We start from the raw sequence: 17,752 nt of genomic DNA on the forward strand, positions 1-17,752 counted from the left end.
AAGGGCTGAGAGAGAGAGAGAGAGAGAGAGAGACAGAGACAGAGACAGAGACAGAGACAGAGACAGAGACAGAGACAGATTGATTTTCAGACAGTCAGAGGGCAAGGAATTCTTTCCAGCTGGAGTTACAGGGGAAGTATCCGCTCTTAACTGCAGATTCATCTCCCCAGACCAGCTTTTGTCTTCCTGTAACTGGCTTCTGCCCCTAACTCAGTGCCCTCAGTGTTTCTCCATGCTGTAAGACATCTCAGAATTCCCCCCCACCTTTAAGAGAGAATAATATCGGGGTTGGGGATTTAACTCAGTGGTAGAGCACTTGCCTAGCAAGCACAAGGTCCTGGGTTCAGTCCTCAGCTCCAGAACAAAAAAAAGAGAGAGAATAATATCTCATCATATGTATATACCATATATATATTATATATACACATCTTGTTTATGTATTCATCCATTGATGGACATTAATTAGGCAGGCTTTAAGAAATTACTCCTGGACACACAAAGAGCGAATAAAATGGTCTCAAAAACTAAAACAAAACATTTTAGGGAAAAAAGAAAAACTGAAACAAACCCTGGCCTACTGCAGAAAGATTTCTGAGATGTATTGTTAAAGAAAAGAACCCAGAATGGGACAGCATTGGGGACATGCTATTTTGTGTGTAATAACGAAATGGGAAAAATAAATGCTTACATTGCATTTGTGTGAAGAAACCATAGGGCGATAAACTGATCCAAGAGTCGTTCGCACAGGAAAGGACCTGGGTGCATGGCCTGGGGCCTTGATGTGCTTCTTGGAAAGACATGTGTTTCCACACATGGACGTTCGATGTGCCTGTCATCCTGTGTTCTCCCTCATCCACCACTTTGTCACTTAGGACCTGATACCTGTTCCCAGCCACCTAAGCACACTTTTTCATAATCGCCCGACTTCCCCTTGTTGGTCCCATGATGGCCATGTTTTTCCACGGGCTCATTCTTACCCTCAGTCCTCAGGTCAGTGACCTCCCCAGGCTCCCAGTTGGCAGCCCGTCCCCTCTCAGGTCATCCCTGCAGGACACTCCTTCAGCATGAGCTTGGGGATCTAGCCTACCCCCAAGGACCCAGCATCAAGTGCCCAATGCTGAGCCAGGCCTAGGGGTGTTCTGAGAGCTTCCCCGATTGACTTGTGCCGCGTCAATCCCTCTGTGATTCTCCCACCACCTGGCAGACTGCTGCTGTGCCCCACAGAGAGTTTTAGTGTCACCTCCACTCTGTCACTGGCCCATCTGGGAGAAAATTGGACTGGAATCCAGGACGGGCTGTAGGGTGAAGAGGCGGCAGACATTACATGGGAGAGGGGAGCTTCAGCGCTCACATATGTTGGCATATAAAGTTAGAACCAGGTGCTGAGCTCCAGGCATGAAACAGAGCTGGCACCTGCTGTCTCTAGAGATGGCCACCCTCTCCACTGAGAATCTTCAGAATTCCCCACCCCCACTCCCGCCGTCTTCATCTGCACCGGCTTCCCCACACAGATGGACAAGAGGTGGCTTGTGAAATTTGCATTTTTAGGACTGAAAATTGAGTGTTGGAGATTGCTAGGGAGATTAAAAATAAAGCTTCGACGATTGCCAAGGTCAGGGCTGTCCAGGCTGCTATCCACATGGATTGACCAAGCACTCGTTAATACTGCAACCCCATCCCAGCACCTCCCACACCACATGTACAGCCCTCTGGAGAGTTCCCCCTCACCCCTGAGTGGGATCTGGCCTCCTGTCTTTCTGTCTCTAGGTCAGGGTCGCTAGGGGGCAGAAAAAGCAGGCCAAAGCCAGAGTCTTTCAGGGGGTGATCCCATAAGATTCCGTGTTTGAGAAAATGGGGTGACCTGACTGTCTAGGCTGGAACTGGTTAAACGCCCACAGACCTACAAAACTTGTGGAAGAACTGGGAGCTCACCAGAAAAATGTGCAGGCGCCCTCTGCTGGCCAGGCCACAGAAGTACTCAGCATCGGTCTAGAGGCCTACATAGAGAAGACACTCTAATGCCAGCAGAGGGTCTTAGCTACACCAACCACTGACAGAAGCTCCCAGGCCTACAACAGGGCTCACAATGAAAATCCACTGACGTCTACCAGGGGTCAGACATGGCTTTGGAGTACAGAGATCCTGAAAGGAAGCAGGACTAGCCCCATTGAGGAGCTACTCAGGAGACTAATGCGTGAGAACTGTATGTTCAAGGCCTGTCTAGACTACAGAGAACATGGAAAGCCAACTTGGGCAACTTAGCAAGAGCCTGTCTCAAAATGAAAAGTAGCAAAGCGAGCTGGGGATGTTAGCTCAGCGGCAGAGTCCTCAGGTAGATGTACGGGCGGTCAGTGCCAACTCTCTCCCTCCAAAAAGAGTGTGCCTACCTTCCTAGCTCCTCATGGTACCGAGATGAACTCAATAATGTTGAGCTTACATTCCCCAAAGTCCAGTCACTAGGACCTCAGGGGAACCATAGCTTCCAAGTGTCGAGGGAGAGCTGGGATTGTTCCTGAACCCCTAATCTGGATCAGGGTCGCCCCTGAGCCTCTTTTTGTGGCCAGAAGCTGGGGTAAGATAGTGACTATTAAGGACTTGGACGAACAACTTTTCCTGTGCTAGGTAGCTCACACCTAGAGTGCCGGCAATGGAAGAGTCTAAAACAGGGGGATTGCTGTGAGTTGAAGGCCAACCTGAATTATAAAGAGAGAGAAGCAAGGGATAACCAGCTGTTAAGGATGTGTTTTCCAGGGAGAGATGGTTCCTGAGGGAAGACTTGGGTGGGGGCTATAAGAAAATGCAGAATGGACGTTGGGCTGCAAAGTAGGGGACACTGGCAGCCTCTCATGATGGGCTCGCTGAACTTAAGTGTGGATGGTGAGAGGCATAGTTCTCCAGCCCGGATTTCGGAGCTGGGGACCGAACCCAGGGCCTTGCGCTTCCTAGGCAAGCGCTCTACCACTGAGCTAAATCCCCAACCCACCCCCACCCCCCAACTGTTTCTTATCACTGCAGGCAGGCATGCCCCGGACATTGACTGCCTCCGACATGGTCACCCCAGGCAGCCTCAGCCCGCCTCCCATAGACTCCACAGAAGGAGAGCAGGCTGGGCAGCCCCTCCTGGACGGAGCTCCATCCTCAGCCTCTTTGGAGACCCTGATTCAGCACCTCGTGCCCACAGCCGATTACTATCCTGAGGTAGGTGAGCCGCCCGGTGCGGGGACAAGGGGCAGGAGGGCATGGAGCAGGCGACAGGGCTGGAAATGGGCTGGTGTCTAGGGAGTCGGGGCAGGCTGGTGACACCCTGTGTGCTCTGATGAGTGTATGTGGTGTCCTCACCAGAAAGCCTACATCTTCACCTTCCTGCTGAGCTCTCGTCTCTTCATCGAGCCCCGAGAGCTCCTGGCTCGTGTGTGTCACCTGTGCATAGAGCAGCAACAGCTGGACAAGCCGGTGCTGGACAAGGTGAGGAGCTAGGTAGGCCAGGGGCCTCTGAGCGAACGTGTATGCCCTGGGTATGACCTCACAGGGTCACTCTTGGGGGAGGCAGTGGTTGCTCCATCCTCTGGAAAGGGAGCCTATTAAGCTTCTGACTTACCGGAGGCCCAGGACCTGCAAGAATAGGTCACCCTTACCCTTGTGCCATTTTCCAACGTCCTGTGAGATCTATTAAAGCCAGACCTGAGTCCGCGGAACCAAGTCTACAGGGCCCTTACCTGTAGCCTGGGACAGCCCAGGCCTTTGCAGGATTTCTCTTCAGTCCCATTCCATTTCTGAATGAGGGTGGCTTCTCTATGCCATGCCTCATCAGGCCTTTTCTCCTCTCCCTGCCTGATTCTCTAACATGATTTTCCACACCTGTGTCAGTCAGGCTTTTGGGTGCGGAAACCCAGCTTCAACTGACCCAAGCAAAGAAACATGGGTGACTCCTGTGCCTGCCCAGCATTGGGTACTTCTCTGTGAGGAGCCCAAATCACCCAATGGGGTTTCCTACTCTGATGGTCCCCCTGGTTTCATCTGGGACCACAGGCCTCAGCTTATGCTGGCTGATTCTCTTGCACAGTGACAGGTGACCTCCTTTGTCAGGGTGACCTTCTAACCTCTGAATCACATGGAAAGACCTTTGAAGGTAAAAGGTTGAGATTTCATCGACCTTGCTTAGGTCACATGCTCATCTGTGGGCATTCATTGCACATGATGCCTTAGAATCCCGGGTTCTGATTGGCCAGTACTCAAATAGTTCCACCCCTGAGCCAATCGGCTGGGCCTCTCTCTCTAAGAGGAGGGGAAGTCCCATGGGAAAACTAACCCTAGGATACTGTGACCCTAGGAAAGGGAGAGGCCAGGGATACTGTCGGTGGTAGAAATGAGATGGACCCGGCCTCAAAATAAGTGTCTGCCTCACTTCCGTCCCCTGTGTGAGCGGAGCCAAGGCACCTCCCCTCCAGTCCTCTGCTCTGTTGTCCTCTCCCTGACGCAGGGCACAGATAGCCTGAGGCTTACCACAACTACTGCAAGGGGCCATGGTATAACCTAGACGGGCAGAGCTTGCTCCGTGAGAGGCTCACTACAGCCCACCAAATGGCTCCTGCTTCTGCCTTTGCCTTGCAGGCCCGAGTCCGGAAGTTTGGTGCCAAATTGCTCCAGTTGTTAGCCGAGTGGACTGAAACCTTCCCACGGGACTTTGAAGAGGAGTCCACCATCGGACACCTGACAGACGTGGTGGGCCGCATCTCCCCATGTGACGAGGTGGGCAAGGCAGGGTAGAAATCACTTCCCCTTCCGGTACCTTCTCATCCAGGACCTGAGCCTGTTTCCGGATTCCTCAGGGCCCTTCTCTCCCAACACTACATAGTATAAACCCTCAATGGGCCCTCTGGAGTCCATTGAGGAGCCAGGCCCTGCATAGCTGAGAGGGAATCCAGGGACCTGTTTAGGCCAGCATCTCTACCCCTCCCTTCTGTCCTGGCAATGGTATTAGGTAGTGAATAAGACTCATCCATGGGCTCATGAGGACTGGGGGCCTGGCAGTGGCTCTGTGTGACCCATTAAGCCACCTGCAAAGGTCCATGTTCAGGGGCCTACAGAGCCCCCACTGGCCTGCTCCCCATGTAGACACAGGCTGGCAGTCAGTGTTCACGGCCAGGGACCTGTAATTTGCAGCAGGAGAAGGGTTCCAGAGATGAACCACAAGAGCAGCTGAGAGAGAAAGTTCCCCAACTGCCTCCCACTCTCCCGCCAGCTCTCAGCCTAGCTCCTTGGTGCACAAGGAGTAGAGATGTCTCTAGGAGTGATATTTGCCACGGGCTGATAGTCTTAGGGGTCTATCGTGGGTTAAAGGCCAAAGGTCTTGGGTTATGTAGATGTCTCAATAAATCCAGCTAAACTAATGGCGGCTCTCTTTAGAGATAGTGTCCTTAGGGCTGCATGGCTCGGCAGTGAAGAGCAGAAGGACCAGAGTTCAGTTCCCAGCATCCATGCTGGCATCATGACTTACCTGTAACTCAAGCTCCAGGACACTGATGCCCTAGCCTGGCCTTTGACGGCTCCTGCACTGAAGTGTACACACCCACACCCAGACACACACACACGCAGCCAATTTGTTTTTTTTTAATTTAAAAAAACTTTTTTTTAAAACAAAGAAATAGGGTCTCTGAAGGAGAAATGGTGGACTTCTCATTGTGAGTCGAAGGTCACCCTGAGGAACCTCGTGTCCCTGTCCCCAGCCCGGGCACAGTTCAAAGCAGGCTGTCCTTCCAAGCTCCGTGTTGAGAGGGTTTGTTACCCTGCATGCCCAGAGCTGGGCTGGGTTCTTGTAACAAACATGGCACTTCCTGTCCCATGCAGCATCATTCTAGCTGGGGTCCTGTGAACAAAGTCCCATCAGGGAAGGCGGCATTGCCAGAGACTGAGGCAGGAGAGTGAGGCTGGCCCAGAGTCAGCTCTGAGCCAAGCTTGAGGACCAGGATGGTTCTCACTCGAGCCAGTAAGGGGCCAATCCTGCGGGACTGGGTGTGTCCTGTGCCTTCCTTTCCTCCCCTTCCTTCTTCCCCTGGCTTGCCTGACCTCTTCCCCAGAGTCCAGAAGCAGCTTGTACATTTTAGCCAGAGATGTTCTACCTGAAGCATTTTCTCAAACCCCACCTAAAACCCACAGCCTTTTCCCCAACTGCCTTCACTTCATTCCCAACCACCACATGTGGAGTGTAGGGACCTTTTTCAGGATGGGACAGGCCCCAGGATATTTGCTGGTACCTGGCCTTGTTCACAGAGGCACCACCTCCCACCACACATACACACACACCACACCACACACACCACACACACCCAAACCACATACACACACACACCCCACATACACACACCCCACATACTCACACCACACACTCTCAAAATACACAGAGAAAACATACCCCACATACCACATACACACACCACACATACTCTAAACATACACACACCACACCCATACCACACACACCACATACGTACACACATTCAAAACACACATACACACAAAACACATATACACACACCCCACAAACACACACTCAAAACACACAGAGAAAACACCCTCCGCATACCACATAGACAGACCACATGTACTATAAACACACAGCACACATGCTCTAAACACACACACACACACACACACACACACACACACACACACACACACACACACACACACACTTTGGAGCCCAGGAGCCTGCAGCTGGGGTTGAGTTTGGGATGTGGGTGTTCAGGCCTGAGTGCCCTCTCCCCTCACCACAAACCTAGACCTACGGAAACAGGATGCACCAGCTCCTGCAGACTCTGCACCAGAAATTGGCATCACTTGGCCAGGGACCAGAAGGCCTGGTAGGGGCGGACAAGCCCATCTCCTACAGGACCAAGCCTCCAGCCTCAATCCACAGGGAGCTCCTGGGTGTCTGCAGTGACCCCTACACACTGGCCCAGCAACTGACCCATGTGGAGCTGGTAAGTGGGACCCAGGGAAGGAGCCATTAGACATAGCAAACACTGCCCCCAGCCTGTCTTTCCTGATCTCAGCATAGCCCAAGGATCCAGGCCCAATGGACCCTGCAGAAGACTCCAGAGCAGTCCCACAGCATTCTCGGGCCTGGGTCAGGAGGTCTGCAGGTGCCAGCTAAGGGTCTAGGCTGAGGACAGAGGAATTGAGTTCAAACTCTCATTCTGACGCCATTCACTATGTGGTCTTCCCAGGCCTACGGAACTTACCATTTGGGCCCAACACACCTGAGGCTGGAAGTAGGGGAGGCTGCTCTCCCAGTTTTCCAGAGCAGCAGTTGAGCCCTCCTTCATATTGGTAAAAGGAATGAGCCGACCTCACCCCAAGCACATGGGGGTTCTGTGTAGATACAGAGGCTAAAGGGCCCCCAGAGAGAGGTAGTGAAAGAAAGTTGGCACCTCCCTGTCACGCTAGCACCCCTGACTGTGCCCTTGCTGCCTCCCGGAATGTGCCTCCTCCCCAGCGTGTACCCCGCCCTCTTTTCTGACTCTTCTCCCCTCCCCATGCAGGAGCGGCTTAGGCACATTGGGCCCGAGGAGTTTGTCCAGGCTTTTGTGAACAAGGACCCCCTGGCAGGCACAAAGGTAAAAGGTTCTTGGGAATGCTGAGACTACAGTGGCCTCCACTCAGTGGTGGCCAAGAGCGGGGAGATCTCACGGACATCATCTGGGGAAGCCCTGATGCTGCCCAGAGCAGAACGGAGGGCCCCTGGACGTTCCACCCAGCCTTTCCAGCTCAGATGTCCAGCGCCGAGTCCCAGAGAGCCCCATGGACTGGCTAGATATACCCCGCTAGGTTGAGTCAAGCTTCAACGCTGGGTAGAGAGAATGTACAGGGTGCACCTTGCAGGGTGGGACATAAGGGTCCTCCTTGTGCGTTTGGGCAGGCGCTTGTGCCCTCTAGTGGCCACTGTAAGAAGTGTTGGCTAGTGCTCGTCGCCTGAAAAAAAATTGGAAGGGTTGAGCCACACTAACACTTAGAGCTAGTTCTTACCTCCTAGGGCCCCAGCACAGGAGTAGGGTGTCTAACCAACCGGCTAGATCCAGTCAGAACTGGAAGCATCAGTTATTTATGGTCCCTCCTAAGAAAAGGACTGTAAATTAAGTGCTGTAGTGGTAATTGCCCTTTTTTGTCTCTGAGCTAGCTAGACAGAAAATAACCTGATCATGCGTTTGGTAGAGATCACAGGACTTCACAAGGCAGATGATCAATGGCACCCACTCTGCAGATGTGCGTCCTCAGGCTGGGAGCTGGAGCTCAAGGGCAGAACTCTTTCCTCCTGCTCAGGAACCCCCAAGGTTCATTCTAGTGCCAATCCCTGGAGGGAAGGGAGGGGGGATCAAATCTCACAGGTATGCAGTTGAGAATTGAAACAGTTAACATTCTTATGAGATACCTGCCCATATTCTTGTTAGATGCAAGTGCTAATTTTTAAACATTCATTGTAGCATGAGATCCGAAAGTATAGCAGTGACCTTTCCATACACCGTGATGTCCACTGGGCTGTAACGCACCCTGAATATGGGATGTTATAGCACCATACATCATTAAAAAAAAACCATGGAGACACTAATTACAGGAGATCTTCCCACTGTTGGGGAGAAAAATCCATGAAAACCCAGAGGCTGTCAAGCTCACAGAGGTGGGTAAGGGTTTTGTAAATTCCCAATTTCTTCTTGAAAGCTTGAATTTCATCATTGGCAACAAATACTGTGAATTGTTCTCTTGGAAGTTACCTGGCTTTTTATTCATTTTCAAGGCAAGATCAGCCAAATGTTGAAGTCTGAATAATGGGAGTTTCTCTATCATTCTTCAGGTCAAAATAATATTCAGTGGAAACCAGTGGTCAGTTCAGATCCAACAGTTTTGGTTTTGTTTTTGTTTTTGCAGACCAATTTTGTAACTGACAGTACTTTTTTATTTCTAATTTTTGGTATTAGAGACTGAACCCAGAGCCTCCTGCATGCTAGGCAGCCAAGCAACCACGGGCTGCTGTGGGCTTCTAGCAAGTGCTCTTAACCACTGAGCCACCCGACCAGCCCCTGAAATAGTATTCATTTTTATTTCTGTGGCAATCATAGAATAGAAACTCCACCGGTATAAGAGGAACAGGAATCGTCTACATATTCTCCTTCATCACTTCATGTCTCTGAAGTGCTAAGATTGTTACCTAATTCGGGACACCCCTGCCCGATTCTATTTATGGCAGAAGCTTGCACCCCAGTACCATGTTAAGCAAAAGCGTTGAGAAATGGCGCCCTTCTGCCCTTCTTTTCCTAGTTTTAAAAGGATCACTTTTAGCAGGCCATGCTAGAGTGTTTGCTTTTAGATTATTTTCCGGGTAACAGAAAGGTGCTTGCTTCTTTTTTTTTTTTTTTTTTTTTTTTTTGGTTCTTTTTTTCGGAGCTGGGGACTGAACCCAGGGCCTTGTGCTTCCTAGGTAAGCGCTCTACCACTGAGCTAAATCCCCAGCCCCAGGTGCTTGCTTCTTAGTGTGTCAGGAGGTCTCACACGCACGGTCCTTGACTTTTGCTGGGTTCTTTCTCTGCTTCTATTACCCCGCATAGATTAAGGGCAGTAGAGCTCATCTCAGATGCACCCAGGTGCATTGGCGTCATATTAACAAAAAGGTCCAACACGTGTGTCTTCTTGAATTTGAAGAGGGAGCCCAAATATGAATTCTCTACACCTCTCCATGTGTCTTCTGTCTCTGGGTAGCTTACGGTTTCTGTCCTGTCTGCAATCTGTCTGCCTGTCAGATGAGTTTGAATCTGCACCTGCTTGAATGCTGTCTTTTGTGAATCTGTCCCCAACAAAGGGCTTTGCTCTCCTCTATTAAACAGACAGCATAACACAAGTAAGGCTGCTTTACAGAAATACTTGAACCGAGTTTTACATAGAATGAAACTACCAGTTCCAACCTCCCCAAATAACAAGCAGTCCTGCAAACGCTCTGTCTCCAGGCCATTTCCAGCATTGGTGACAGTTATTGTACAAGGTCTCTTTTGTCCTGTTTGCTATTTTCAGCAAATGATTATCATAGCACACATTCAAGCACACCCCGCATTGCTCTGGGCCAGGGGCGTGGAAGAAAAACCGCTATTTAAGATGAAAGCTAAGCACCAGCTTAAGCTGCAAAAGCCGATTGTGTGGGACATCTAAGACAGGGATGGTTGTTACATTGTTCTCCTGGGACATCTAAGACAGGGATAGTTGTTACATTGTTCTCCTGGAGGCAGGTCGAACAAACAGACTGAGTGGACAGCAGAACAGCCATCGGTCTTAAGTGAGCTCAAGGTGTTACTACCGAGGTTGTAAGGTCTGGCAAAAGTCCCCATCTCTGGGATGTAAGAGATATTTTCATAATAATGCATCGTCACAGAACTCATGTGATGCTTCTCCTCTACAGTACTGACTTTTTATTAGCTTTTAAAATCAGTGTTGAGTCCACCTTACAATCCTGAAATAAGCAAACCAGAAGAAGATGAACCTTTGTCTCTCCCTGTCCCTGGGTCCTGCATGCCGTTTGTTTGGATACTCTGCCACCATTACTCATGAGTAAGGTTGAGCGGACACTCCTCTTCCTGAAACTATTTTCAGCTCCTCTCACTCTTTGCTCTGTTGTGTGGGAAAGACTGGAATTACCTGTTATTGGAACATTGATCAGCTTTTGCCAGTGAAAACTCTTGAGAATGAGTGTTCTTAGAGGAGCAGCATTCATTAACCCACTCAAGTTTTTCTTGTTGGATTGTTTCTTTGTCTATTCTCACTGTTATTTAGTAACCAGAAGGGTATTTAGGTTTTCCCTATCCTCTTCCCCAAAGTATTCCTGAGGCTGGAACTGAGGTCATTCCATTTCCTTGACAGGCACTCCACCCTTGAGCTACACTCCCAAATCTCCTTTTTTTTTTTTTTTTTGTTTGTTTGTTTGGTTGGTTTTTTTTTAAAGATTTATTTTATTTATTCCATGTATGTAAGTACACTGTTGCTGTCTTCAGACACACCTGAAGGGGACATTGGATCCCATTATGGATGGCTGTGAGCCACCATGTGGTTGCTGGGATTTGAACTCAGGACCTCTGGAAGAGCAGTCAGTGCTCTTAACCGCTGAGCCATCTCTCCAGCCCGGTTTTTTTTTGTTTTGTTTGGTTTGTTTTTGTTTTTGTTTTTGTTTTTTTGTTTTGTTTTTAATTTTTGTGACAGGCTCACTAACTAGTTCAGCTGGGCCTTGAACTTGGGCTCCCCCTACCTCAGCCTCCCGGGTAGCTGGCCTTTGCCTTTCTCTTTCTTAAGTTGCTTTGTAACTTCTTATATTGTTTCAAGAACTTAACCTTTTCCCTTAAGTTTTTGTGTTTACAGATACAAAGTTACTCATGGACAACTATCCTTTTAAACTATTCTGCACATTCCTGTTGGAGTCCCATTACTATTTTTTGTGATTTATTTCTGTCTCTTCATCTATATATCACATCACTGGCATTACAAGGTGAATGCAACCGAGCTTGTGTGTGTGTGTGTGAGTGTGGGGTTCTGGGCATTAGACTCAGGTCTTCATGCTTGTCTGGCAAGCACTTTATCCACTGAGTCATCTCCCCAGTCCTAACTCCATATTTCAAAAGCATGTTCCTTAGCACAAACATGTTTGCACTCGTGATATTTTCCTAAGGAATTGAACTTCTTATCACTGTGTGGTTACCCTGTAGTTGCTTCTACAATGCTTTCTCCATCAAAATAATTTGGGGGGGGGGCTTAAAATGTTGTCCAAATGTTACCGATCCTCCTTTACTTTCAATGGGGCTCTGTCCTGATAAGCCCACCATAAAACTGAAAAAAATCATAGTTGAACCACCAAAGTTGGAATCCTCCAAATCGCTGTGTGACACTTGTCAAATGCGCATGTCCTACTTCTCTTTTATTTACATCCTTGGCTTAGAAAATGTCAAGAAGTGGGATTTGACTGTAATTGCTGATCTGCAAGGGTCTGTCCTTGTCCAGTTGTCATCACCTTCCTTGACTTCCCATTTCTTTTTCTCTCCTTTCTTTACATTTTTTCCATCTATCTCCCCTACTCATTGAAAATTATCCCCGTAGTTTTAACATACATAGTTCTTTACCTTAAGTTTACTCATTTAAACCATGGTCCATGTATTTACGATACATAGAATGTTCAGCATAGGTTGAATTTTTTTCTCCAAAGATTTATGACTCAGGAAAATATTCAAATGGAAATCTATAGATATAGACACACACACACACACACACACACACACACACACACACACACACAGAGTTGATTCTGTTATTCCCGCTAATTATGTTCTAGAACACTAACACAAGTGTCAAATTATCAAATCCTAAGCCATTGCTCCTGGGGGAAAATGTAACATCAGGTTCACACAAGCTTCTTTTCTCAATATTTTCTACAAGCCATCAACACATAGTCATGTTTATGTGCTCGTGTGTAAGGGACACATATCTAACATGCATCACTGATTAGCACTGAACTTAGGGCATTAAATGGCCAGGCCAACTCATGATTGGGTCTGAGATGGAGCTCAGGAGCACAGGTTTCATCCCCAGAACCACATAAAAAATATTTATCTCCCTACTTGTCTGTCTCTCCATCTATCTGTGTGTGTCCATCCACTTGTCTATCTACCGATCTCTCTCTATTTGGCTGTCTGTCTGTATAAGTCATAGATAAATGAGAACTCCCTGGCACGTGTTTTCTCTGTGGGAGACACCATAGCCCTCCTGTGCTTAGAAATAAAATACATCACTTCAGTATTATTCTTGGAATCCTTTCAAAATGCGGAAACTATTCTCCAAAGAAAACATAAAAAGGAAAGAAAAGCGATACTAAACAGAGGCAGGGGGAAGGATCCTTGCTCACAGTCTGAGCAGAAACAAGACACAACAGCTTTGTTTAGTTCAGTCTTAGCTGGAAATGCTTATGCAAGTAGCTCAAATATGTTGCCTTTCTGTGCCCGCACACCATTGAATGGGAAGGCAACACAAGCTATTTGAAGAGAGAAAAAAAGAAGTAGTACGCAAATTTGCAAATACAGAATCTATGGATAATAAATACTGATTCAGTGTGTGTGCTCATACTTCTGAAGTACAACCTTATTAATTATGTTATTTGTCCATCATCTGGTGCTGGGGATGGACCCAGGGACACATGGTGAGTGTGTGAGCTCACATACTGCAGAGCTCTACACCTAACTGCCACCCCCTTTCTGGGGATAAGCCCAGGACCTCCAGCCTACAGGAAGAAGACCAGGAGGTTCCACACCAGATTGTTGTGTTTCTGGTTGACTTTGAGATTGTTCCGTTGTCTGGGTTCTTTATAATGACTGTGACCTGATTCCATGCTCTAAAAAGTTATTGACAACGAGTCTCAGCCTGCGTGTCTTTCCTAGCCCCGCTTCAACGACAAGACAAACAACGTAGAGGCCTACGTGAAGTGGTTCAACAGACTATGCTACCTGGTAGCCACAGAAATCTGCATGGTGAGTAAAGCCAGCTTGGGCCTGCCTGCCAGTCAGAGGCTACCCGAGAGTCAGAAGGATGCATCGAATCTCAACCTTCCCAAGCCCCTTCCCCCCCCAGTGAATGTCCCCTGTAGATGGAAGCCAAGTGGAAGTCAGACAATTTGCTGGGGACTGAGCTGACTACTGTGTGCCTCTGCCTGTCTGCCTCAGGCATCTGGGCTGTGTAGCTTACTTGGGGCTTGGAGATAAAAAGGGTCCAACCTTTAAGAGCTGGGAAATTGCAATGTTAACAGTCCAGGCCAACGATGAGACTGGAAATAAATCGATTCCTAAATATTTTCTTTATTTAATTACTATTACTTTTAAAATTCATATCTTCAGAGTAACCTAAAGCCACGATGTTGTTTATTTAGTCAGGAAATGATACCTAGAGGGGACAGGAGGTGACCTCTACAGGTTTCACTGTGTCTATTAACCTTGCTTCGCATACGTTTATTAAATGCTCTGAAGGATATGCACAATTCCTCCAAACCATCGATCTCTAGTGCACTCTTTAAAAAAAAATATTTATTTAATGTATGTGAGAACACTATAGCTATCTTCAGACACACCAGAAGAGGGCACCAGAACCCGTTACAGATGGTTGTGAGCCACCATGTGGTTGCTGGGAATTGAACTCAGGACCTCTGGAAGAGCAGTCAGTGCTCTTAACCACCGAGCCATCTCTCCAGCCCCTCGAGTGTGCTCTTTATCTGTCATTTTCTGAATATAAGAAATGATGGGCCATAATTTTTAAAAAACTGAATTCCAAAACAAGTCCAGCCAGTGGCTGCTTCTGTCTGCAGGAAGTTCTGTCACCCTAGTATTAAACACACTGGCACTGGGGTGAGGTGCCTGGCCAAACCCTGCCTGTCTTCTCTTCCTTAAACTGAGGGCACTGTCCTCTGCACATACGCCTTCATCCTCAGACCGTGGTTCTCAGCCTTCCTAATGCTGTAACTCTGTAATGCAGTTCTCCATGTTATGGTGACCCCTAACCATAGAATTATTTTCATTGCTACCTAGTAACTGTAATTCTACTGTTATGAATCATAATGTAAATATCTGAGATACAGGATATGATATTTGACTCTGGCCGGTCACGACCCACCATTGTCCTGAAGCACAAAGGGACAGACGGGCTAGTTGGGCTCACAGGGTGCAGGTGCTGAGACAGAGCCTGGGGTCAAGGGTCAGTGTTTATTAGGGGTCAGCAGCTGAGAAGTGAACAGGACAGTCAGGTTTGTGCTGAGGGAGAAACTGACCTGTGGCATTCATAGTGGGCTAACATGGCCAGCTTCTGTCTAAACATCGCCTGGCTCCGTCACTGTCCTTGGTTAGTGTTGCCATCTGAAGGACAGGACTAAGCCTCAGGTAGGCGGCTCTCTGCAGCAGAGAGGACTCCTTGGAGGAGCTGTGGTGGGGCACCTACAGTGTCACTTCCTGGTGGCCGGAGAGGCTATGGTATTCATAGACAAGAAAGATGCACCTGAACTGTACGACCTGAGCCTGTTCCCATATTCCCATCACTGGCTCGGCAGCTCAGGTAGGCCAGTGTGGAGGCTAGACCACCCAGGAACCCACCTGGGAGGGCTCTGGGGAAAAGACAGGTTGGTCCTGACCCACCAGAAAGGTGGAGAGTCTTAACTACTTGTCCCCAGAGTGAGTTCTCACAGCGGCATGGTTTTCTGACAGAAAGCAATAGTGGGTAGCACAATGAGCAGGGCCCAGGGTTGGTGTTCGGCCACTACTGAAGAGAGAGGAGTTCCACACTGGGAAGAAAGGAAATAGTACTGTTTCCACCTTTCAGGGAAAGTTTGGCCTTGTGGGGGCACCATTCCAAAGACACCTCCTAGGCCCTCCAGTGCAGGGGCGCCCATCCCACAGGAACTTTACTGGGGTCACATCTGCCCTGCACACTTCTGAGCTGTGGGTGCATCTGCTGAGGGTCCTGACGAAGGGTCCCGAGACCCTGGGCCTTGGGCTTCTCAGCTGTGAACTGGGCTTAGAGAAGGGCAGGGGAGCCAGGCTGGTTAATTGGGGTGTTTGAAGGGGGAAGAACACACACCCACTGAAGCTCTGGGGTCTTCTCCCCAGCCAGCCAAGAAGAAACAGAGGGCACAGGTGATCGAGTTCTTCATTGACGTGGCCCGAGAGTGCTTCAACATCGGCAACTTCAACTCCCTCATGGCCATTATCTGTGAGTGAACTTGCCCAGGCCTCGAGTACCCTGTGTGAGGACCACCAGAGAGGTTAAACAGGACACAGCTAGCAGGTGGTGTGCGTGCCAAGGGTCTTCTCGGCAGTGGGTGGCTGTGGCCTAGGTGGCCAGCTCCGGGGGCTGATGGAGGCGCTCCATCTGAAGCAAGGTCAGTCTCCAAGGGGTGCATTTGAAGAGTCTGCACACCCACAGACAGAGAGAATGAGACGATAATAAGTACTGACTCCGTGGTGGGCTCCTGTAGGTGGATCAGTCAGAGTTAAATGCACCCAAGTACACCAGCACCCGCTCCCTCAGCCACAGTCTGAGTCACACAGTCAGGGCACACCGAGACCGCTTTTCCTATGGGAACAAAGGGGACTGTCCAGGCTGGAGGAGCTCGCCCATCTCTGTTTACCTTCTTTCAGCCGGCATGAACATGAGTCCTGTCTCCAGGCTGAAGAAGACTTGGGCCAAAGTGAAAACAGCCAAGTTCTTCATTCTGGAGGTAAGCAGGGCTGCTTGTCCAATGGGTGTGGCCCTCTGGTCCCTGAATATAGTCACTCAAATGTCTCCCTGTCTCCTTCCAGCACCAGATGGACCCAACAGGGAATTTCTGCAACTATAGGACAGCTCTGCGTGGGGCAGCCCACCGCTCACTGACTGCTCACAGCAGCAGGGAGAAGGTAGGGAAGAGCCTTCAAAGCTTAGACGTTTCGGCCTTCACAGCTCCTCCCATATTGTTTCAGGTGGGCTGTATCAATGTATGCTCCAACTTTCTGTCACTGTAACCAAATGCCTGACACAGCCAAGTTATAAAGCAAAAAGGTTCAACTCTGCGGGTTTCAAAGGTCTCGGCCCATGGTTGGCTGACTTTGTGACTGTAAGCCTTTTATGGTAAAGACACACGATAAAATTAAACTGCTCACATGATGGCAGGGGAGCCAAAAAGAGGAGGAAAAACTCAGAATTCAAAGGCATGTCCCCTGTGACTAAAGATCTCTTGCTGACTAAACTCCGTCTCCTAATATTCCCACAGCCTCCCATGACCACTACCCCCAGAAGCAAGTCATAGTCATAGGGGCCTTTGGAAAACACATGATCCAAACTGTAGCAGTCAGGAATCTGAGGGACCAAATCACCCGGCCCAGTCACTGCCCTAGTAAGCCTGCAGCAAGCAGGAGCCAGGACATTAGAAAGCCAGACAGCAAGGCCAGGAACTTCTTTCCCCCGAGTATCTAGAACAGGTGGGCTCCATGATTCCCAGCCCTCTACTTAACTCTGATGGGCTTCAGCATTCCCATCTGCCAGATTGGAAGACTGAGTCCCAGTGAGGATTCTTCACTGTTCAGTTGTACTGTGAGGCAGTAGCAGAGCCAGGCCCCGTACAGCTTTGAATATACTGACCTTGTTGTACTTTGTCGGCTGTTTTGCTGATCCCTGGACACAAGTAGTGCTTTAGCCTCAGGGATACTGGCTCCCAGCTCATGAGTCAGACTCTAGGGTGGACTGTATAGAAGCTGGGCTATCACCTCTGATAGGAGAAGTCACATACAACAGTGGGTTTCTGCATGAGTTTTCTCCCATCCTTACAGAGGCTGGGTGACCATGGAGCAGGGTGGCACTTCCTGTGCCTGTACTCTGAGCCCGCTTCTAGCTCTGGGCTACTAGGGCTGTTCCTTTACAGTGATCTGCACCTTCTCCCTTCCAGATTGTCATCCCCTTCTTCAGCCTGCTCATCAAGGACATTTATTTCCTCAATGAGGGCTGCGCCAACCGCCTTCCCAATGGACACGTCAATTTTGAGGTGGGTCCACAGGCTTTCAATGATGCCAGCAAGTGACACAGCTGCTAAATGCTCCCAGCAGAAACAAGGGAGGCAGCTAGAGAGAAGCCTCAACATGAAGTGCTTGTGATGCAAGCAGGAGGACCCGAGTCCCAAACCCCAGAACCATGGGAAGAAAAGCTGGGTTCGTTGGCATGGGCT

At 49.1% G+C, this 17,752-nt stretch overlaps 1 protein-coding gene across 1 annotated transcript in view; it reads left to right on the forward strand.

The window, feature by feature from the left end:
- Positions 1 to 17,752, forward strand: part of Rasgef1c (RasGEF domain family, member 1C) — a 66,270-nt gene that overhangs the window by 40,611 nt on the left and 7,907 nt on the right. Inside the window, 10 exon segments of the mRNA NM_001108273.1 lie at positions 3,016 to 3,198; positions 3,343 to 3,465; positions 4,612 to 4,749; positions 6,780 to 6,980; positions 7,542 to 7,616; positions 13,455 to 13,544; positions 15,663 to 15,765; positions 16,194 to 16,273; positions 16,356 to 16,451; positions 17,477 to 17,572. Coding sequence (NP_001101743.1) covers positions 3,022 to 3,198; positions 3,343 to 3,465; positions 4,612 to 4,749; positions 6,780 to 6,980; positions 7,542 to 7,616; positions 13,455 to 13,544; positions 15,663 to 15,765; positions 16,194 to 16,273; positions 16,356 to 16,451; positions 17,477 to 17,572 — 1,179 coding nt within the window. The 5' untranslated portion in view covers positions 3,016 to 3,021.

Source organism: Rattus norvegicus, chromosome 10 (genome assembly GCF_021556685.1).
Source record: "Rattus norvegicus strain SHRSP/BbbUtx chromosome 10, alternate assembly SHRSP_T2T, whole genome shotgun sequence".
NCBI lineage: Eukaryota > Metazoa > Chordata > Mammalia > Rodentia > Muridae > Rattus > Rattus norvegicus.